At 37.8% G+C, this 23,148-nt stretch overlaps 1 protein-coding gene across 1 annotated transcript in view; it reads right to left on the bottom strand.

The window, feature by feature from the left end:
• Positions 1 to 23,148, bottom strand: part of RUFY3 (RUN and FYVE domain containing 3) — a 118,213-nt gene that overhangs the window by 6,029 nt on the left and 89,036 nt on the right. The window contains exons 7-11 of the mRNA XM_007942778.2: positions 22,805 to 22,866; positions 20,577 to 20,642; positions 19,603 to 19,672; positions 5,220 to 5,312; positions 524 to 607 (exon numbers count right to left, since the gene is read on the bottom strand). Of these exons, the coding sequence (XP_007940969.1) occupies positions 524 to 607; positions 5,220 to 5,312; positions 19,603 to 19,672; positions 20,577 to 20,642; positions 22,805 to 22,866 (375 nt within the window). The remainder of the gene's footprint in view (positions 1 to 523; positions 608 to 5,219; positions 5,313 to 19,602; positions 19,673 to 20,576; positions 20,643 to 22,804; positions 22,867 to 23,148) is intronic.

Here is a 23,148-nt window from a genome sequence, read left to right as displayed (position 1 = left end):
TAAAAAAAAAAAAATATATATATATATATATACACACACACACACACAAAAAAAAACCCAATACTGGATAATACATTTTTCTATTATGTCTAGGAACAAGAATAAAATCAGAATAAACAGCTAAATATAACAAAGTACAATCCCACATTAATGATTCTTAGAAAAAGGAAGAGTAGCCCGCTCCTTCCAAGTAAACGTACCAGAATATTTGCAGGAGTGAGGAATGAGGTAGGAGTGGGGATTGCACAGTTTAGGAAGTAGGTTCTATATACCTAATGTTCTTGTAATGCAAACCACGAAAGCAAAACAATAAAGATTGGCAAAATCTTACTGGTTGTATGGAATACATAGAAAATGGAGAGAAAAAAGCAGTACGGGGACTATGGGTTAAAAAGAGTGTGAAAGTTTTATAGGGGTCATAAAACTTTTTTAAAGCAATACTGGTATTATTAACCTTAGTTTGTAAAACTAAGGTTGTTCACTTTTAATCTGTTCCTAAACTAATTAAACTTGAGCAAATTACCAGTCGTAACTGTGTCTCCTCCTTTAAATGCTTTCTTGCTTCACTCAGTGCTTGCCCCTCTGAAGTTTTCTCTTGCTTAGGACCCTTGAAAAGATAAAAAAACAAAAACAAAATAGCACATATTTAAGGATTTAAAAAACCTATATAGAGTTAGCTTACACTAGTACTGCTATGCAGTAAAGAAACATGATCATACCTAAGCAGGTATGATAATAAAAGAAGAATAGGAAATTAAAGAAGGCTAGTAAATTTAAATAAATTCTTTAGCTGAATTAGGGATTTTTTATTTTTATTTTTTTTTTACCATTCTGTTTAAAATCCCAAGACAAGTTACCAAAACAGGAGGGAGAAGTTTTAAAAACCAGCCTCAAAAACAAAATAGCATTCACTGTAAAATACAAATTGGGTCAAAGGTTCAAGTGATAAAACATTCCTTCTCTAGAGATTACATACCTGCTCTAACCCAGAGAGATCACAGCACAAAAATGAGACGTAATAAGGAAAAACTTCTGTAAGCAGGCATAGTTATGTTTACAAAGTTGACGCATTAAAGTCAAATACTTTACTCACATAAAATTACTTTAGTCCCCACTCATAGCCTATTAATCTTACTTTAGGAACAGTTTTGTAACTGTAGGTAATTGGATTCCTAGGCCGCAGTAGAAGTATGATGATAAAAAGGAGTGAGGATATCTTCTTGCAGATAGAAACACCAGCATTAACCAGAAGTAAGAGATGTCAGTGAAATTATAAAAGGCAGAAAAAGAAACATAATGTCAACTACAGCCATCTGGGAATATAGACACATAGGTGCTGGAAGCTCTATTAGTTTAAAAAGTACAGTCATAGCTTGTCTTACTGGGCTTCGTTTTATTGCACTTCACAGATAAGTACGTTTTTTAGAAAAGTGAAGGCCTGTGGCAACCCCGCGTCTAGCATGTCTATTGGTGCCATTTTTCCAATAGCATATGCTCACTTCCTGTTTTGGTCACATTTTGGTGATTCTCACAACATCTCAAACATTTTTCTGTTATCGCACACTTAATAGACTACTGTATAATGTAAACATAACTTTTATATGCACTGGGAAATCAAAAACTTTGTGTGACTCGCTTTATTACATTATTTGCAGTTGTCTGTAACCAAACACACACTATGTCTGAGGTATGCTTGTAGCACTGTTGTTACTTAGCATAGGGTTGCTAATACTGGTAATTATGATCTTCAGTCATCCTAAGGGCTATCTGTGCTAACTGATGCACTCTACTTAAGAAGGTTCGATGTTTATAAAAAATTTGGTGATTTTCAATGACATGAGACAAAGTATATGTGAATTGCTGTATGGAAAGTGAATTTGCTCTGTAAATATTCACCCAAATCACAATAAATAAAATAAAATAAAAAAAAAAATTTGGTGATTTAAGACACTGAGTTATCTAAAATTTCATTTATATAGTAACTTCCAGTGATATCATATGAATAAGGTATCACTTAAACACAAACCTACATGATCTAAAAATGATGGCATATTTAATATAACAAATGTAACATTTGAACACAGTAAAAATCATTAGTACATAAAAATTCCCATGGACTTCCAGTAAGATGGAGGAATAGGCAGACAAGTGATATAAACCCTCTTCAACAAAGAAAAGAAAAACCAATTAACAGAGATACAGAAGATAATCCTGGAGCCCAGAGCTTTGAAAGAACTATGCAGAAGTGGATTAGGCACCAACTAGTGGAAAAACCTGAATGAAAACTCTGAGTACAGAGATGGTTGGAGCTGCAGACTGTCAGCTGCTCTGACCGGACCAACAGCCTGAATATTTCCAGGCGGTGTTGGGACCTGAGAATTGACCTACAGATCAACCCTGGTCAACAAGGGCTACAGGGACGACTGCGCTGGTGGCCTATGACTAGGAAGGGAAACAGCAAGGAGGGAGACAACCTGAGCTGTTGACTTTCCACTGTCTGGAGGGTGCAGCCAATATGGATATTTAAAGTGACTGAGGGCAAAGCCATTTTGGATATTTATAAGCGGTGGCCATTTTGGATATTTAAAGTGACAGAGGGCACAGCCATTTTGAATCTTTACAAGTGACAACCATTTTGGATTTTAAAGTCATAGCATTCTCATTTGGTTTCCAGGGACCTAAGAATGGGCTCTGTTTGCCAAGGTTGGCAGGGACATATGAGAGGCTGACAACAGGTAAGGAGACAGGTGGTGAATGTATAAGTGCTGTCAACTACCGAATAGAGGAGCACAGTAAGTACTCTGCTTGCATAGATAACGTACAAAGAAAACAAAGAAAATGAAAATCATGGGCAAGTCACTCCAACATACAATCACCAATTAAATATAAATACAAAAATGTCACAATGCCTCGGAGACAACAGAGCATCACAGTCCACACAAAGAAGCAAGATAAAGCAGGAGAAACAAAGGACCAGGATACAGACCCAAAACACATCCTTGAGGAAGATGCAGCATTGGAACTCCCTGATAAGAATTCAGAAGAATTATACTTAGGTATCTTCAGTGAATTGAGAGACAGATCAAGGAAAATACAGAAAAACCCTAGAACAATTTCAAAAGACAATACAAGAACAAAATGACAAAATAAATTAAAAATTAAAAATGATACAAAATCTACACACAGAAATCCAGAAGATTAATAATAAATTTTTCAGAAATAGATAATACATTGAATGGGGAAAGGAGCAGAACTGAATCAATGGAAGACAGAATTAGTGAGATTGAAGGCAAGTACCTGAACACTTCTTGGAAAGGGATCAGTCAGAAAAAAGATCAAAACAAAATGAAGAAAGCCTAAGATTCATGTGGGATATCATCAAAAGGAATGACCTACATGTAATCGGAATTCCAGAACAGGAAGAGAAAAACAAAACCACTGAGAAAATTGTCCAAGATTTGTTGGAAGAGAATTTACCAGGTATGATGAAAGATGAGGATATATCCATTCAGGAAGTCCAACGAACCCCAAACAGGATGTTGTTGTTGTTGTTGTTATATGCCGTCGAGTTGGCCCCGACTCATAGCGACCCCTCCTTGGGTTTCCGAGGCAGTATCACTACGGAAGTAGGATTGCCCAACCTTCCCTCTGAGGAGTAGCTGGTGGGTTTGAACCGCCAGCCTTCTGGTTAGCAGTCAAGTGCCTTAGGCACTATGCTACCAGAGACCCCCCAAAAAACACCAAGACATATCATCGTCAAACTTACCAAAACCAAAGACAAAGAAAGAATCATGACAGCAGCATGGGAAAAACAAAAAGTTACCTCCAAAGGGCAACTAATAAGACTAAGCTTGGATTTCTCGGCAGAAACCATGTAGGTGAGAAGACAATGAGAGGGTATATATAAAACATGGAAAGAGAAAAATTTCCAACCAAGAATTATGTACCCAGCAAAACTGTCCCTCAAATATGATGGTGAAATTAGAACATTTCCAGATAAACAGAAATTAAGGGAATTTGTTAAAACCAGACCAACCTTACAAGAGATGCTAAAGGTAGCCCTTTGGACAGAGAAGCAACAACAGCCAACAACAAGTGACCATTAACACACACGATGATGTAAGCCAGAAACCAACCCAGCCATGGAAGTATCCAAAGTAAATAAGCCTACAAGATTGTAAACAGGGAACTAGAGACATCAATTGACAAATGAGGACAACTACAAATCAAAAAGAGGGAAAAAACTGTGCCATTACAGAATTTCTAGATGGTAAGGAAGTCAAGACAACTATAAGACAGAACAGACTGTTCTAAACTTGGGAAGAAAACTATAAATCACAGATAACCTCAAAGAAAAATGATAAACCTTCACACCAAAAAAGAGGATCAGCATAAATATTCAGCAAATACTAAAACAATAGCAATGAAGGAAGGGATAACATGATTCGTGAACAAAACTGCTCAGCATAGAAAATTATATGGAACAAAGAAATCAACACCACAAAAAAGCACATAACAAAAATGACAGCAACAAATTCCTGTTTGTTGATAATTACATATCTGGCAAGGGACTTATCTCTAAGATTTATAGCCAAAGAATGGATGACCTAACTATGGTATATACACAAAATGGAATGCTATGCAGCACTAAAGAATAATGTAGAGTCTGCAAAACACCACATAATATGGATGAACTTCAAGGACATTATGCTGAGTAACATAAGTCAATCACAGAAGGACAAATATAGTATTAGTTTGTTGTTGTGGAGGGTCAAGGAAAGGTTTATATTTGGAGGGAAACTTTCTTTGTTGGTTACCAGGAGTGGAAGGGGAGGGAACACTGCAAAACAAAAATAAAAACAAAATTCACATTGATCCATGTCACTTTAGTTTTGTGTATTTTACTGTACATAAATCCTATTTCAATAAAATGCATTTTAAAAAAATCATTAGTACATAAAAATAAGACACTGAGTAGATTGTTTCTTAAAGTCTCTAAATAGACACAGGCAGCAGTGAAGCCAAGGAACATCTTGTAGAGGGACATCACCCTTTCAAAACTTTCATCATTCACTCATATACAAATGGAGTTTAAGTAAAAACACTGAGTTTGATATAGTCAAAAGTCTGCTGCTTCAAAAACAGTCCTCTAGACACACCCCCTACTACTGACACATTGATATGTTCCATGAATATTTTATACATAGAATAATATTAACCTTCCGATTGGATTCCAATATGTATGAGCTTTCCTCTTTAACTCGTTCCATTTCTTCTTGCAAGGTAATAATCCTGTTGTTTGCAACTGCAAGCTGTTAATTAAAAAGAAAAAACAAAACACAAAGAAATCTTTTATTTTTCTTTTACCAGTATGAAATGATTCATAATCTGTGAAGATATTTTCAGGCTTGGATATTTTTAGAGGGAAAAATAAAGCTATCGATAAACCCATTACAATGTTCTTATAGAGAACTAGGGAAAATATTTTAAAGGTAGGTTAGACAAAGAGATCTCCTCATGCCATGGCACCCATTTTATGAACTATCCACAAGACCTCTGATAGATGACTTTAAAAGAACAGACAGATAGACACTCCATCAAAAGATCCCATTCTGCAATTGAAAATTCTTCATTTTAGCATCTAAAAAGATAAAGTAAAATTATTAACTACATTGCTAGGGTAACATTTATTCCCCTTTCCAAAGGGGGGAAAAAGTAAGGTGGAAACACTTCTTTCTTTTCCACATGTACTTATCTCAACCCTCCTGAGAGAATGTGAATGAGATATCTGAGTGAGGCTGGGAGAAGGAACCAAGCAGGCTGCTCTTGGCCAGGTTGTTGTGTTGTTGTTATGTGCCGTCGAGTCGGCCCCGACTCATAGTGACCCCTCCTTGGGTTTCCGAGGCAGTATCACTACGGAAGTAGGATTGCCCAACCTTCCTTCCGAGGAGTAGCTGGTGGGTTTGAACCGCCAGCCGTCTGGTTAGCAGGCAAATGTCTTAGCCACTATGCTACCAGAGCTCCCTGGCCAGGTGAGTGCTCCATTTTTATTATCTTCTCAGGGTGACTGTACGCTGTGCTACGTTCCTGTCCTAATGTGCTAAGTACAGAGAAGCTAGGTCTCAGGCATGCGTTCCAGGGGCAGGTCTGGAAGCCCATTTCTCTCCCTGCTCCTTTGGGGCCTGGTCATGTCTATAGGACACAATTCTGGACAAATGGGTCTGCTCCCTATACAGACCCAAGGACTCTCCAAGACAGGTTGTCACAAGATCTAGATTTAAGAAAAAAGTATTAGGAAAACGGAGTATGCTTTCTAATCCAGTTTTACCAACAATAAAGTGGGCATTTAAATCTTCATCTATTAATTCTATGACAATGGTGCAGAATGCAGGAGGGAAAAATCCCAACATACACAGAAATGTAAAAGGCAGACCTGATTAGCCTTCTCTCTATATAAAGTCTGTAAAAGTGCTTTCCTATCTCAGAAAGTTCAGTTTCAAGGAAATAAATATCATTGGTAAAATAAATAAGTAAATGAATGAATGGATTGATAAATAAATAAACACTATTAGTAAAATACATCTAGGTTAGGAGGACAAATTTTGCGATGGAATAAAATTAACAACTAGTATTTATTAAGTGCTTAAAAACTGTTATATACTGTTCCATGCTCATGTATTAAATCACTTAATTCATACAACAATCTTAAAAAATAAGTATTATTAATATCTTCGTTTTATAGATTAAGTAACCAAGAAATAGAGGCTTAAGTAATTGACACAGGATTGGAAAGCTATTAAGTGCTAGAGCTAGGACTTGAACCCAAAAAGCCTACCTCTGCATATAACAACAACAACAGAGAATCCATGCTCTTAACCACTATACCATGCTGCCTCAGGACAGCAGCAGCAGATTCACAGTAGAAAATTTCTGTGCAATATTCCAAAAGCCCTGTGGACTAACATTCTGAGGGCCATCACCATAAATAAAAGTTTTAAGTATATTTAAGAAACTAACTTTAAAAATGAAGTCCACATAGTTGAGTAATACATTTAAAGTTACAATAAAAATGTTTGTTCTAAAGAAAAACTGATGAAGTAGCATCTTGCTGACTAGTGTGATTAACTTTGACTTTATTAAAACCAAATTTATCCCACTGTACATAATAGGATGATTATAATCAGAAATAGAGAAGATAAACTGTTACCTAGATAGTTTCATTTAAGATTTTCCATACAAACATCTAACACCAAAACAAAACAAATACCATTTAAGGGAAAACCAAAAACCAAAAACCTATATAGCTTATTCTTTGACAAATTAGGAAGAAAATACCTTTGTTAATTAGAAGTGAAACATGAAGCTTTTTTCTATTCTTATTTTAGGGACTTTTCTAAACGTTTTTGGAAACATATTTTTATCTTCTTAGTAAGAAAGGAGAAGTATAAGTACCCTCACTTGCTAAGAGAGGGAACTGGGCCTCTTAAAGTCATTTACTGGCTCAGGTGCACACATGACTTGCATGTAGCTGGGCAGGGACTAATGGTCCCACGACCAGGTCTATATATCATACCTACTCTACCTGTCTCTCTCCTCCACCACCCCAAGGAGAAAATAAGATCCACAGGGGTGGGATTTTGCTAATCTGGCACACACAAGTCAATACCTGGCACATATAAATCAAGCCATCCCATTTGTGGTATTATATACTCTTGCCAGAGCAGTACTAGGTAACCAAAACAGTAGATATTACCTGAATAGGGGTCTGTAGGAAGAAATGAACTATTTTTACTTAGAAATGGCTTTGAATATTAACTCTTTCAGTATTTTATGTCCTCGTTTATCTACACGTAAATTTGATGTATTGTTTCTTAGACTAAAATGGTTCCTTCTCTTGTATTCTCTATCTCCAGTTCATAGGACAAGTATTCAGTGAATCACTGATACTAGAGACATCTGGACCATATTCTGGATTCTTTCATCCTTTTCATCTGGTAAGCTACAAGTGCTGCCAAATTTATCTACTGCATATTTTCAGTCACTTCTCCAGTGGTACACTGGTAAATGTTTAACAAGCTCTCCAAACGTAAAAGGCCTGATTTGTAGTGTTTGCCAATTTCCATGATGAATATGCTCTCAGCAGAACCAACTTCTACCAACCTGACATCACTTGGCTCCAAAATCCTTGAAAATTTAATAAGTGGCTCTTCTGGTGAGAGCCAGGTCTGGCACACCCATAAGTCTTCTCGATCTCAATGCTCTTGGTTTAGACCCTTATCACTCTTCTAGATTATTGGGCCAGACTATTATCAGACAGGCCCTCTTGCTGGCTCCAGCCCTGTTCCTATTAAATTGTTCATAAAGTTTCTGGAACAAGCATTCTAAAATGCTACTATGACCAGGCCATGTCTGTTTAAAAATCTTGAAAGGCTACTTGTAATTTAGAGGGTGAAATTCAAGCTCCTTAAACTGGCACATGAGGTCCTCCATGATCCAGCTCCTGTTAACGTTCTCAGCCCCATTTCTCGCAATCCTCTTCTACCTTTATATTCCCTATCAAATCCTGTGGAGACTGCTATTTCTCAATCTGTGATGGTGTTCATGTTGTCAACTCCCTTTCTTTACTTGTCCCCTCCCTTTAAGATTTAGCCTGTGTCATCTTCAGGAACCTTCTCTGACCTCCTGCTCTCCCATCAGTATCTACTTTATCCATATGTCTATAACTGCATTTATCGCATCATTTATAATGATTTGTCCTTTCTTTATACTATTGTGACTTCATTGAAGGCAAGTTCCAATTCTCATATGCCTTTATTCCTGATGTCTAGAGATGGTGCCTGACACCCGATAGCTGTACAGAAAAGTGTCTATTTACTAACCTATGGGTGGATACCTAGGTAGACAGGCAAGGAGATCAGGTTTTTGTTGTTGTTGTTGTTAGGTGCCGTTGAGTAGTTTCCGACTCATAGTGACCCCATGCATAGCAGAACAAAACACTGCCCAATCCCGCGCCAGCTCCATGATCCCTGCTATATTTGAGCCCATCATCACAGCCACTGTGTCAATCCATCCCGTTGAAGGCCTCCCCCTCTTTCCTAGACCCTCCACCCTACCAAGCATGACATCCTTCTCCAGGGAATGGTCCCTTTTGACAACATGACCAAAATAGGTGAGACGACGTCTGGCCATTCTCGCTTCCAAGGAGCATTTCAGGTGCACTTCCTCTAGGACAGATCTGTTAGTTCTTTTAGCAGACCATGGTAATTTCAGCATTCTTCGCCAGCACCACAACTCAAAAGCATCAACTCTTCTTTGGTCTTCCTTATTCACTGTCCAGCTCTCACATGCATAGGAGGTGACTGGAAATACCATGGCTTGTGTCAGGTGCACCTTAGTCCTCAAGGAGACATCCGTGCTCCTCAGCACTTGAAACAGTTCCTTCGTGGTTGACCTTCCCAATGCTACACGTTGTCTAATGTCCTGAGTGCTGCTTCCATTGGCATAGATTGTAGAACCAAGCAATGTGAATTCTTTGATAACCTCAATCTTCTCTCCATTTACTGTGATGCTGCTCATTGGTCCAGTTGTGAGGATTTTTGTTTTCTTTATATTGAGATGTAATCCATACTACCAACTGTATTCTTCAACCTTCATCAGTAAGTGCCTCAAGTCATCCTCACTTTCAGCAAGCAAAGTTGTATCGTCTGCATATCTCAGGTTGTTAATGATTCTTCCTCCAATCCTGATGCCACGTTTTTCTTCATATAGTCCAGCTTCTCGGATTATTTGCTCAGCATATAGATTGAATAAGTATGGGGAAAGGATACAACCCTGACGCGCTCCCTTCTTGATTTTAAACCATGCAGTGTCCCCTTGATCCGTTCAAACGACAGCCTCCTGGTCACGGTACAGGTTCCTCATGAGTACAATCAAGTGCTCGGGAATTCCCATTCTTCTCAATGTTATCCATAATTTGTCATGATCCACACAATCAAATGCCTTTGCATAGTCAATAAAACACAAGTCAACATCTTTCTGGAATTCTTTGCCTTGAGCCAAGAACCATCTGACAACAGCTATGATATCCCTTGTTCCACGTCCTCTTCTGAATCCAGCTTGCACCTCTGGAAGTTCTCTGTCAATAGACTGCTGCAACCATTTTTGAATTATCTTCAGTAAGATCTTATTTGTGTGCGATATTAATGATATTGTTCTATAATTTCCACAATCTGTGGGATCACCTTTCTTTGGAATGGGTACAAATATGGATCTCTTCCAGTCAGTTGGCCAGGTAGCTGTTTTCCAAATCTCTTGGCATAACCGAGTGAGTGCCTCCAATGGGGCATCCATTTGTTGAAATATCTCAATGGGTATTCATTCAATTCCTGGAGCCTTGTTCTTCACCAATTCTTTCATTGCAGCTTTGACTTCCTCCTTCAGTATCATTGGTTCTAGATCATATGCCACTTCCTGGAATGGATGAAGACTGACCAGTTCTTTTTGGTACAGTGATTCTGTGTATTCCTGCTCTCTTCTCTTGATGTTTCCTGCATCATTCAATATTTTGCCCATAGAATCTCTCAATGTTGCAACTCGAGGCTTAAATTTTTTCTTCAATTCTTTCAGCTTGAGAAATGCTGAGCGTGTTCTTCCCTTTTGGTTTTCAAACTCCAGGTCTTTGCACATTTTATTATAGTAATTGGTTTTGTCTGCTCGAGCTGCTCTTTGAAATCTTCTGTTCAGTTCCTTTATCTTGTCATTTCTTCCATTGGCTTTAGCTACTCTCTGCTCAAGGGCAAGTTTCAGAGTCTCTTCTGTCATCCAATTTGGTCTTCTCTTCTTTTCTCATCTTTTTAGTGATCTCTTGCTTTCTTCATGGATAATGTTCTTGATATCCTCCCACAATTCTTCTGGTTTTCAGTCATTGGTGTTCAATGCATTAAATCTATTCTTTAGATGATCTCTAAATTCAGGAGGGATATATTCAAGATCACATTTTGGCTCTCTTGGACTTGTTTTAATTGTCTTTAACTTGCAAGTTGAACTTGCATATAAGCAGTTGATGGTCTGTTCCAAAATCAACTCCTTGCCTGGTTTTGGCAAAGGATATTGAGCTTTTCCACCGCCTCTTGCCACAGATGTAGTCAATGTGATTCCTATGTGTTCCATCTGGTGAAGTCCACGTGTAGAGCCACCATTTGTTGTTGAAAAAAGGTATTTGCAATGAGCAAGTCGTTGGTCTTGCAAAATTCTACCATGTGAGTTCCAGCATTATTTCTGTCACCAAGCCAAATTTTCCAACTACTGGTGATTCTTCTTTGTTTCCAACTTTTGCATTCCAGAACAAAATTCAAAACCATAGAAACAACCAGGATTACCGGTCAGATAAAGACAGGTGAAACCCTTGAAAATCAGGTAGGGGTAGGCAAATGGGAATATACACGTGACCATACATAGGTCTGGCAGATAATATTCTTTACGCATTTGTATGCGCTATAAAAATGTTCAAATACATTATAGAGCTAACAGGGGACAAAGTTAGGATACCTTCTCAGCCATAATCAAACACCTTGAGTGAGTCACTGGGCCTGTGAGCTTGGGACCATGGCTGTGGGGGACATCAAGCTCAATGAGTAGAACATAGTACACAAAAACATTGTTCTACATCCTCCTCTAGTGAGTAGAGACTAGGGTCTTAAAAGTTTGTGAGCAGCCATCTAAGATGCAACTATTGGGCTCTCCTGGTTCAGAGCAAAGAAGAGTGAAGAAAATCAAAGACATGGAAACAATTAGTCCAAGGGAATAACGGATTATGGGAATTTCAGCAGATATGACTTTGAGACCAGCAGAACTAGTTGGTCTCCAGCTACTACTGCCAACCACTCAGAAAGGGATCAAAATTGGAGATTCTGGATAGAGAAGGAGAAAAAATGTAGAACAAAATTCAAAACCATAGAAACAACCAGAATTACCGGTCAGACAGAGACAGGTGAAACCCTTGAGACTATGGTCCCATGTCACTTTTTAGGCCTGGATCTGGACTCACTCCCATGGTTTAACTCTCAGCCAACAACAGACAGGCCTACGACCAGAACAACTACACCAGGGAGATGTACTCCCTAGAACAATCAAGGCTGGGCAATCAAAAGGGCAGCATTTCCACAGGGAGAAAGCTAGGTAGGAGAGCTAGTACATTGTGAAGACTGTTATCAGTATCATGGAACAAAATGTGTATGAACTGTTGAATGTGAAACAAATCTGCTTAGTAAAATTTCACCCAAATCACTATAAAAAGTTGAAAAAAAGCATCAAAAAAATAAAAAGAAAGTGTTCACTGATGAGCAATATGCACTATGGCCTAGTGACTGATTATAAGTTCTAGCTTGTAAGCTAGAAAATGGGTATGAATTACAGTCCTACCATTTATGCTTTCTCAACAGTGTATGCAACGCATCCATTGCCGTGGAGTCGGATACAACTCATAGCAACCCCTCCTTGGGTTTCCGAGGTGGTATTACTAAGGAAGTAGATTGCCCAATCTTCCTTCCGAGGAGTGGCTAGTGAGCTTGAACTGCCAGCCCTCTGGGTAGCAGTCAAGTGCCTTAGGTACTATGCCACCAGAGCTCCCAGTGTAGTAGAGATAATAAATATAAAGCACAATAGACAGCACACAATAAGTACTCAATAAATACTGGCTGTTATAACTATATAGTCAGCACACTTCTTGTTGTTCTCAAAATAAATGAAAAAAAAAAATCTTTTCCTACTCTCCAGTAAAACCTATTGAGCCTGCAGTGTTTGTATCGTGCATGATGATACCGGTCATACTAACCCCAGGAACCAGGATAGAATATTTTGTAAAAATTCCTGTTGTAATGGCAACACCTAAGTTCTTTCTCCTGCCTCAATTGTGCCTGGCCTCCTTACCACCTTTATATATAAAAATAATTTCAAAAATATATTTTATACATATGCATCCATCCACCACAAGGTCAGACACAAGTTTTCCATATTGTTGGGATGGCTTCACTAAGGAAAAATTCTGACTTTGTTATAAAGAACTGTTCATTATAATGCAAAGGGACAAATGCATTGAGTTACACTACTGAGATTAATTACACAGCCAAGTCTGGTCTAGAAGTATATCTGATATTAATGAATAAAACACATACAATTTGATTAAGATAAACACTGGATTAAGTGTTTTTTAGATTTATCATTTGATATAGTCTCATCAGTGGCAGTTTCTACAAACAAAAAAACCCACTGCCATCAAGTTGATTCCAACTCATAGCAATCCCCTGTGGGTGTCCGAGGTGGTAAATCTTTACGGAAGTAGATTGCTCAGTCTTCCTTCTGTGGAGTGGCTGGTGGGTTTGAACCACCAACCTTCTGGTTAACAGTCAAATGCCTTAGGCATTATACCACCAGAGCTCCTTATTATTAATTGATAAAGCCAATGATGCATTTAATTGGAATAAACAGTCTAATAAGACTAAAAGTAAAAATAAATTATGAAATAACAAATTAACAATATTAGGAATAAAGGAAATAACTAAAAATCCTATAGATATTAAAGGTATAAGAAAGTATTATGAATATGTTATTATTGTTGTTGTTGTTATGTGCCATTGAGTTGTCTCTGACTCACAGAGACCCCTCCTTGGGTTTCCGAGGCAGTATCTCTACGGAAGTAGATTGCCCAACCTTCCTTCCGAGGAGTGGCTGGTGGGTTTGAACCACCAATCTTCTGGTTAGCAGTCAAGTGCCTTTGGCACTACGCCACCAGAGCTCCTGAATATGTTATTAGGTGCTGTCAAGTTGGCTCTGACTCATAGCAACCCTATGACAACAGAACAAAATACTGCCCAGTCCTGCACCATCTTCACAATCCTTGCTATACTTAAGCCCATCACTGCATCCATTGTGTCAATTCATCTTGTTGAGGGTCTTCCCCTTATTCGCTGACACTCTACTTTATCAAGCATGATATCCTCTGGGAAACGGTCCCTTCTGACAACATGACCACAGTAGGTGAGACAAAGTCTGGCCGTTCTCACTTCCAAGAAGCATTCCAACTGCACTTCTTCCAAGACAGATCTGTTTGGTCTTCTGGCCGTCCGTGGTATTTTCAGTAGTTTTCACCAATACCATAATTCAAAGGCATCGACTCTTCTTCACTCTTCCTTGTTCACTGCCCAGCTTTCACATGCTTATGAGGCAACTGAAAATACTATGGCTTGGGTCAGCTGTACCTTAAGACTTCAAAGTGACATCTTTGCTTCTCAACACTTTAAAGAAGTCTTCTGCAGCAGATTTGTCCAGTGCAATATGACATTTGATTTCCTGACTGCTGCTTCCATGGGTGTTGACTGTGGATCCAAGTAAAGTGACATTTTTCACAGCTTCAGTCTTGCTCTATGCCTCTTCTTCTGAATCTAGCCTTAATTTGTGAAGTTCCATGTCAAATGCTGCTGCAATCACTATTTTATTTTTTAAAGCAACTTTAGTAAGGTATAATTGACATTGAAAACTGCATATATTTTAAGTGTACAATTTAAAGTCAAAAGTTTTGACATAAGTCGATGCCCATAAAATCATCACCAAAATCAACATATCTATACCTCAGAATGTTATCTTCTGCTTTTTTTAAATTTAATTTTTATTGTGATTTGGGTGAAAGTTTACAGAGCAAATTCATTTTCCATACAGCAATTCAGACACATTTTGTTTTATGACATTGACTGCAATTCCCCATAATGTAATAGCTCTATCCCACTTCCTCCCTATAGTTACCTCTTCCCTGTGCTCTTCTTTCCTGTGCATTCCTGCCCCCACCCCCCCAATCTATCTCCCTGTGCAAACATTACCCTCCTGTTCTCCTGTGTTTGATCACTCTAAGGACTGTGTCTACCTGATGTAAATGTTCACCCTATATGCTTGTCTACTGTTTGGGTGGAAGCCACAGGAGTAAGTTCAGTTCCAGACCTGAAGGGTAACTAGGGGCCATAGTCTCAGGGGTCTCACCTGGCTCTATCAGACCAGTAAACCTGGCTCTTTTTTTTTTTTTTTTTAATAATAATTTTGAGTTTTCTCCCACATTGTTCTCTCACTCTATCCAGGATCTCCTGCACTGATCTCTTTCCGAGCAGTTGACAGTGGTAGCTGGGCACCATCTAGTTCTTTTAGTCTCATGATCATACAGGCTGAGGACTGCATGGTCTACTATTCTCCTGGACTAACTGTTGCCATGCATTTTTGGTTTTCTTCATTCTTCTTTACTCTGGATGAGGAGAGACCCTTTTTTGCATCTAGATGGCCTCTTGCAAGCTTTTAAGACTCCAGTCACTACTCACCAAAGCATGATGTTAAATAATGCTTTTGTGTAGTATGTTATGCCAATTGAGCTTGATGACCCCTGCAACCATGGTCCTGAGCCCACAGGTCTAACTACTCACTCCCTCAGGGTGGCTGGCTGTGGCAAAGAAGTTATTGTAACTTTGTCCCTTGTTAGCTCTATTATATATATGGACATTTTGACAGCACATACAAATATGTATGTAGAAATATCATCTGTCAACCATATATATGGTCATGGGTATATTCCCTTCTGCCTAGACATACCTGACCATTCAGCCTGTCTACCCATCTATTTATCCAGGGATTAATGTTTATTATCAATTATAATGCAGTATTGTATATATAAAAAATGTTTATCTTTGTTGTCTGTACCTCTTGTGCACCTCTGTGTCTTCCTTTTCCTTAGTGGTAATGTGTCAGTCAATCACTTTTGGTATATAGCTATAACAATTTTTAAATTATTTTCAGCAAGATTTTACTTGCATGTGATATTAATGATATTGCTTGATAATTTCTATATTCAGTTTGATCATCTTTCTTTATAATTGGCACAAATATTGATCACTTCCAGTTGTCCAGGTAGCTGTCTTCCAAATTTCTTGGTATAAATGAGGAAGTACCTCCAGCACTGCATCCATTTGTTGAAACACCTCAATGGGTATTTTGTCAATTCATGGAGGCTTATTTTTTGCCAATTCCTTTAGTGCAGCTTGGACTTCTACTTTCAATACCATTGATTCTTGATCATAAGCTATTTCCTAAAATAGGTGGAAGTTGAACAACTGTTTTTGGTACACTGACTGTGTGTGTCCTTCCGTCTTCTTTTGATGGTTCCTACATCATTCAATGGGAGCTCTGGTAGCATAGTGGCTAAGGCACTTGACTGCTAACCAGAAGGCTGGCAGTTAACCCCCCCAGCCACTCTTTGGAAGGAAGATGGGACAATCTACTTCCAAAGTGATACTGCCTTGGAAACCGAAGGAGGGGTCGCTATGAGTTGGGTCTGACTCGAGGGCACATAACAACAACAACAACACATCATTCAATATTTTGCCCATAGAAGCCTTCAATGTTGCAACTTGAGGCTTGAATTTTTCCTTCAGTTTTTCAGCTTGAGAAATGCTGAGTGTGTTCTTCCTTCTTGCTTTTCAAACTCTAGGTCTTGGCGCATTCATTATAACACTTTACTTTGTCTTCTGGAGGTGCTCTTTGAATCTTCTGTTTGGCTCTTTTATTTCATCATTTCTTCCATTCACTTAAGCTACTCTCCATTCAAAAGCAAGTTTCAGAGTCTCTTCTGACAACCATTTTCGTCTTTTCCTGCCTTTTTAATGGTCATTTTATTTCTTCATGTATGACGTTCTTGATGTCATCTTACAACTGGTCTGGTTGTCGGTCACTGGTGTTCAGTGTGTCAAATCTATTCAAATGGTCTCTAAATTCAGGTGTGATAAAATCAAGGTCACATTTTGGCTATTGTGGACTTGTTTTAACTGCCTTCAGCTCCAACTTGAACTTGCCTATAAGCGATTGATAGTCTGTTTTACAATCAGCTCCTGGCTTGTTTTCACTGAGGATACTGAGCTCCATATGTGTAACTACCATTTATGCTGTTGAAAAAAGGTATTTGCAATGAATAAGTCATTGGTCTTGCAAAATTTTATCATGGGATCTTCAGCATTATTTCTATCACCAAGGCTGTATTTTCCAACTGCTTCCAATTACCAGTAATAATGAATAAATCTTGATTGCACGTTTGGTCAATTTCAGACTGCAGAAGTTAGTAAAAATCTTCAATTTCCTCATCTTTGGCTTTAGTGGCTGGTGCATAAATTTTAATAACAGTAATATTAACTGGTCTTCCTTGCAGGTTTATAGATATTATCCTATCACCGACAGCACTGTACTTCAGGAGTGGATGGTCTTGTCCTTCTTTCTAGTCTGTCTTAATCTGGAAGCTCTACTGAAACCTGTCCACCATGGGTGACCCTGCTGGTATTTGATGTACTGGTCGCATAGCCTCTAGCCTCACAGCAACATGCAAGCCACCACAGTACAACAAACTGACAGACGAGTGGTGGATTATGAATATATTCAGTGCTAGTAAGTTTGGGAGCTCTGGTGGCATAGTGCCTAAGGCATGTGACTGCTAACCAGAAATCTGGCAGTTCAAACCCACCAGCCACTCCTTGGAAGGAAGACTGGGCAATCTACTTCCGTAGAGATACTGCCTTGGAAACCCAAGGAGGGGTTGCTATGAGTCAGAGTTGACTTGACGGCAGTGAGTTAGTAAGTTTGACAACAAGATTAAATGTACAGATCCTTTTGAAAGACATAAATTACCAAAAGTGATGTAAGGAAAAAATAGAGAACGTGAATAATTATATAACTAAGAAATTTTAAATTCAAAATTTAAAATCTTGCCATAAAGTAAACTGCAGGTTCAGATGGCTTCACAGGTAAATACCAATAAACTTTTATGGAAGAAATAATACCCATACTGAACAAACTCTTCCAGACCTCATTTTATGAGGTTAACCTTATTCTAGGGCCAAAATTAGTCAGACATCTGAAGGGGAAAAAAGCAAAAAACAACAGACTAAGATTCTCTCTTAAATATGGACACAAAAATCCATACAGAAGATTTATAAATCTAATTCAGGACTATAATAAAACAGATAATACACTCTGATCAAGGGGGGCTATTCATAAGAATGCAAGATTGCTTTAACACCCAAAATATCTATCAATATAATTCTCTACATTTATAGAAAAAAAGGAGAAGAAAAAAAGCATATGATCATCTCAAAAGATGCACCCAAACAGCATTTGACATACACAACAATATGGATAAATTTCAGAATGAAAGAAGCCAGACACAAAGGATATATGTATGATTCCACTAATATGAACTTCTAGAAGAAAGAAAACTGGGAGAAGACTGAAAATATTGGGGGTGGTGGTAGTTATAGAAATGTTCTATATCAGAGGTTGGCAAACATTTTTCTGTAAAGAGCCAGATAGAAAATATTTTCAGCTTCACAGATCATACATAGTCTCTGTCTTGTATATTTTATATTTTGAATTCTTTAAAAATGTAAAAAATATTCTTAGCGTGTAGTCCATGCAAAAATAGACTGGAAGGTGAATTTGGCCTATGGGCCAGTTTGCCAACTGCTGTTCTATAACTGGGTTACACAATGTATACATTTTTTAAAATGTGTAGGGCATATCACTGGTTATACTTCAATAAAGTTCAAAATTTATGATTCCATTATTATAAGATGTCAAGAACATGGTGATCTCTTTTACAAACTACAGTCATGCATTACTTAACACAGACGATATGTTCTGTGTAATAAGACACTAGGTGACTTGCAAATTGTGCAAACATCCTATTATGTACTTAGCAAACAGATATACCTAAATTGCAAACAATAGCATTCACTTATTTTCCACCTTTGTGATGTTTAATAATCTTTTCTTTTATTTCCAAGTCAGTACTTCACCTTTGTCTCTTGCTGCTGCTATCACTAGTGTTGGTTCTGCTACATATGGGAGCTATGATGTACTTTATGGTAATATTTTTGCAAGAAAATGAAACAGAGAGATAACCCTATAGCACTCAAGAGAAGGGCAATACACCAGATTGGATACTGCTGCCTACAAGTCTAAGCACGCACTGTTATATGATAACCTTTCTGTTTGTAAGTAGGGAAAGTTCACATTAAAGTAATGATAGAAGTTACAGTACAGTACATACATAAGCCAGTAACACCTAGTCTTTTCTTATGAAAATCAAGACATATGGATTACAGGTTATATATATGTTCTATCATTATATTCCTGGCCATCCAATTGCTTTGTAATAAGAGACATGAGATATATTATATGTGTTGTGTGTGGGAACTGATGTGTTCGCTATGTTTGGTTACATCTTCTATGTCTTGTTCCCTGATCAGGTTTTCTGAACTCTCTTACAAACTTATGGACCACAGACACATATGAGCTCAGATGTTGCCCAAACGAATATTATGCAGGGCATGACTATGTATCAAATTACTAAGCTATGTGAGGCTACATAGTCTGTGGCAATATGCCTCAACTGAAAAGTAAAGTCCTTCTATGCCAAAGTTTCCTAGAAACAACTAGCTTCACTAATGTATATTACCATCTTAATAGTAATAGTAATAGAAATTCTATAAGCTAATCAAAGAAAGATATTATTTCCAAAACGCTTACCTCCTCTGTCAGTTTCGTGTTGGATTTTTCTAATGCATCCACTTTTGCCTGGAGGTTGTTTACAGTAGCACTATTAAGAACAGAAAACATAACTGTCTCTTTTGAAAAACAGAATACCCTGTACTTTCCCTTTAAACATCCGTACACTTATTATTTGTTTAATGTCCTCCATCCCTTTAAGGGGTTATAGCTTACAAGGGGCTGTGTCTGTCTTAACTGCTGCATCCTTGGCACCAAAGTGTGTATCCAGTAATTATTTGTCAAATGAAATAAAAGAGCTAATATACTATTTAGTAAATGCTAAGATTTGATTATATATAATAATAATAGCGTACACGAATTAATCTCTTGCCATATGTCACACACGTTTCTAAACTCTTCAACGCAACAACCCTATGTGTTATAATCCCAATTACAGATGAAGAAATTGAGACACAGAAAGATTAAATAAGAGTATAAACAATGTTTTATATTTCATTGTCAAATGTAATCATCTCTTTGCCTGACTGACATCTCTATATGACTTCATTATAACCATTAGTTCTTAGTCCTCAAGAGAAAAATATATTCAATTTATTCTGAAATTTTCTAGCTGAAACCAGGAAATAGGAGAACTATAAACAAAATGATAACTAGTGGATATATTAAAAACTAAACCTCCTGAACCAAGAGGGCCTACACTGTTTATGTCACATATTTAAAAATTCTTAACTTTACTTAATCACTAGAGCTGTAACTGCATACTAATTTTATACTGCCTTTCACCAAAGATTACCAAACAGTTAAATGCTATTTATCCAGTGCCTAGAGTCCAGTCCTTGCCATGCAGGGATTCTTTTATATGTTGACTACTGTCTGAATTTATCCTCATTGACTTTCATTTTAACCTTTCCTTTCTTTGGGTATGGTTTTGGGTTTTTTTTTTTCCTCCAACAAAACCCCTATGAAAGTAATGTTATTTATTCATTCTTTACTTCAGATGCCTGTTGAGTTCTTCCACATAGTTCTTCTGGTCCAGAATTGCAGTGATTTGACCATCTCTGAGGGGGAAGAAAGAAAGGAAATAAATATAACATTAACATTAGCAACATAAAAGTTGCCCTTCCCATCTTTTCATAAAACAGAAAAGAAACTGTGGCATTGATAACACTGAGCTGAAGACAAACTTGATGCAATGCCTAATCCTCAATATATCAATAGTAAAGGCTTAAAGGTTTAGAAAAATTTTAAAACCTACATTAACAAAGCCCTTGTTGTAGCTTACAAACCTTAACAAGTTAGCTTAGAGGAATAACAATTACAATATGTTAGAGGTATTTTAGGGAGCTCTGGTGGCTTATTCCCTAAGGCATTTGACTGCTAACCAGAAGGCTTTTAGTGATTATCGCCTCAGAAACCCAAGGAGGGATCGCTATGAGTCGGATCCAACTTGATGGTGCAGTCCACAGGCTTTTTAGTTTTGCAGTATTATTTATGTTGTTGTTGTGTTGTTATGTGCCATCGAGTTGGACTCAACTCATAGCGACCCTGCATTGGGTTGCCGAGGTGGTATCACTATGGAAGTAGATTGCCCAACCTTCCTTCCGAGGAGTGGCTGGTGGGTTTGAACCGCCAGCCTTCTGGTTAGCAATCAAGTGCCTTAGGCACTATGCTACCAGAGCTCCCATATTATTTATAGTAACCATTTTTCATTTGTCATAGCAACTGAATTAAGCTTACTCTGGTGGAATACTGTTGTTCTCAAATGCTGTATGTTTGTCTTTAAATGATACTTATATTTCAAAGTAAACAGTAAAAATCTTTTTCAAAAAGATCAAATGTTTATTATTACATAAGAAAATAAAGGGCAGAATAATGAGGTTTACTGTTAAACCAATTAATCTGTAATAGACTAAAAAACAAAGAAAAAACACAGGTTATTGTTGTTGTTATGTGTTGTCGAGTTGGACCCATCTCATAGCGACCCCTCCTTGGGTTTCTGAGACTGTATCACTACAGAAGTAGATTACCCAAATTTCCTTCTAAGGAGTGGCTGGTAGGTTTGAACTGCCAGCCTTCTGGTTAGCAGTCAAGTGCCTTAGCCACTATGCTACCAGAGCTCCCTAACCAACAGGTAGACATTTTAAAAATGAAAAACACACTTAAGGCTACCTACCCATATAATTAATGAAAGACCAAGTGCTATCATCTCTAGGTCAATGACCAATGTTATAAAAAAAAAAAATCTAATTATGCTTTCAACTGCTAAATTTTTAAAGTGTATAAAGAACATTTGTGATCTCTGATTTCTAAGCATTCTAATGCATAATCTTGAAACTTTTCATCATGAAATAATTCGGTATTTACAGAAGAGTTTTAAAAGTGTTAGAGAGTTCTCATCTTTTCTTCACTCTGCTTGCCCTATGTTAACACTGTACATAACCAGATCCCAAACCAAAAGACCAAACCCACTGCCGCTGAGGCGATTCTGACTCACAGTGACCCCACTGGGTTTCCGAGGTGGTAAATCTTTATGGAAGTAGAGTGCCCAGTCTTGTTTCCATGGAGTGGCTGGTGGGTTTGAACCACCAACCTTTTGGTTAGCAGTCAGATGCCTTAGACACTATGCTACCAGAGGTCCTTACATAACCCAATAGTACATATTTAATACTAAGAATTTCAGGCAAACTGAGAATGCAATCCCTCCAGTAAATAAGACCTCTCGCATGCTCCCCATGATCTTAAGAGTAAATAACTGAATTCTTTTAATTAAAACTTATATTTTTGTTTGTATCTGAACCACCTAACAGGAAAAGCACAAGTAAAAAACCCTTTTAGGGTTTAGTAGTAGGCATAGTAGTCAGATATTTCTGGCAAGACTCTATTAAAGCTTTACCATCAGAAATTCTTTCAGTAAGTTTGTTAAAATCAAAAACCAACCCAAACCCACTGCAATCGAGTTGATCACGACTCATAGAGACCTTATAGGACAAAGCAGAACAGCTCTGTAGAGTTTTCAAGGCTGTATATCTTTACGGAAGCATAGTGCCTCATTTTTCCCTCATGGAGTGGCTGGTGGGTTCAAACTGCCAACCTTTTCATTAGCAGCTGAATGCTTTAACCACTGCACCACCAGAGCGTCTACGTCTATTAAAGCAGTGTTAAATACTACCAAAGACAACAGAGAAAAAAAAACCAGAAACCTAATTTTCTTTATACATACCCTTCACTACCTTTACTGCTGTTTCCATCCTTGAGATACATTGAAAAATCTATAACTCCAACCTACAGAGAAAATTTTCAGAATTTAATATAAAATTAGGTACGTTTTCAAAGGCATAAAAGAAGGTCTATTTCTAGGCACTCAAAATAGTAATATAATCATGACAATTCTAGAAACTGGTGATGAAAAACTTTTAATATAATCAAGAACTGAAAAGGGTTTGTTGTTGTTGTTGTTATGTGCCATCGAGTTGGACCTGACTCATAGCGACCCCTCCTTGGGTTTCCGAGGCAGTATCACTACAGAAGTAGATTGCCCCATCTTCCTTCCGAGGAGTGGCTGGT

This window comes from Orycteropus afer, unplaced genomic scaffold (assembly GCF_000298275.1).
Source record: "Orycteropus afer afer isolate SDZICR_OR568_19922 unplaced genomic scaffold, OryAfe1.0 scaffold00098, whole genome shotgun sequence".
Taxonomy (NCBI): Eukaryota; Metazoa; Chordata; class Mammalia; order Tubulidentata; family Orycteropodidae; genus Orycteropus; species Orycteropus afer.
This window is presented reverse-complemented; position numbering and strand designations above follow the sequence as displayed.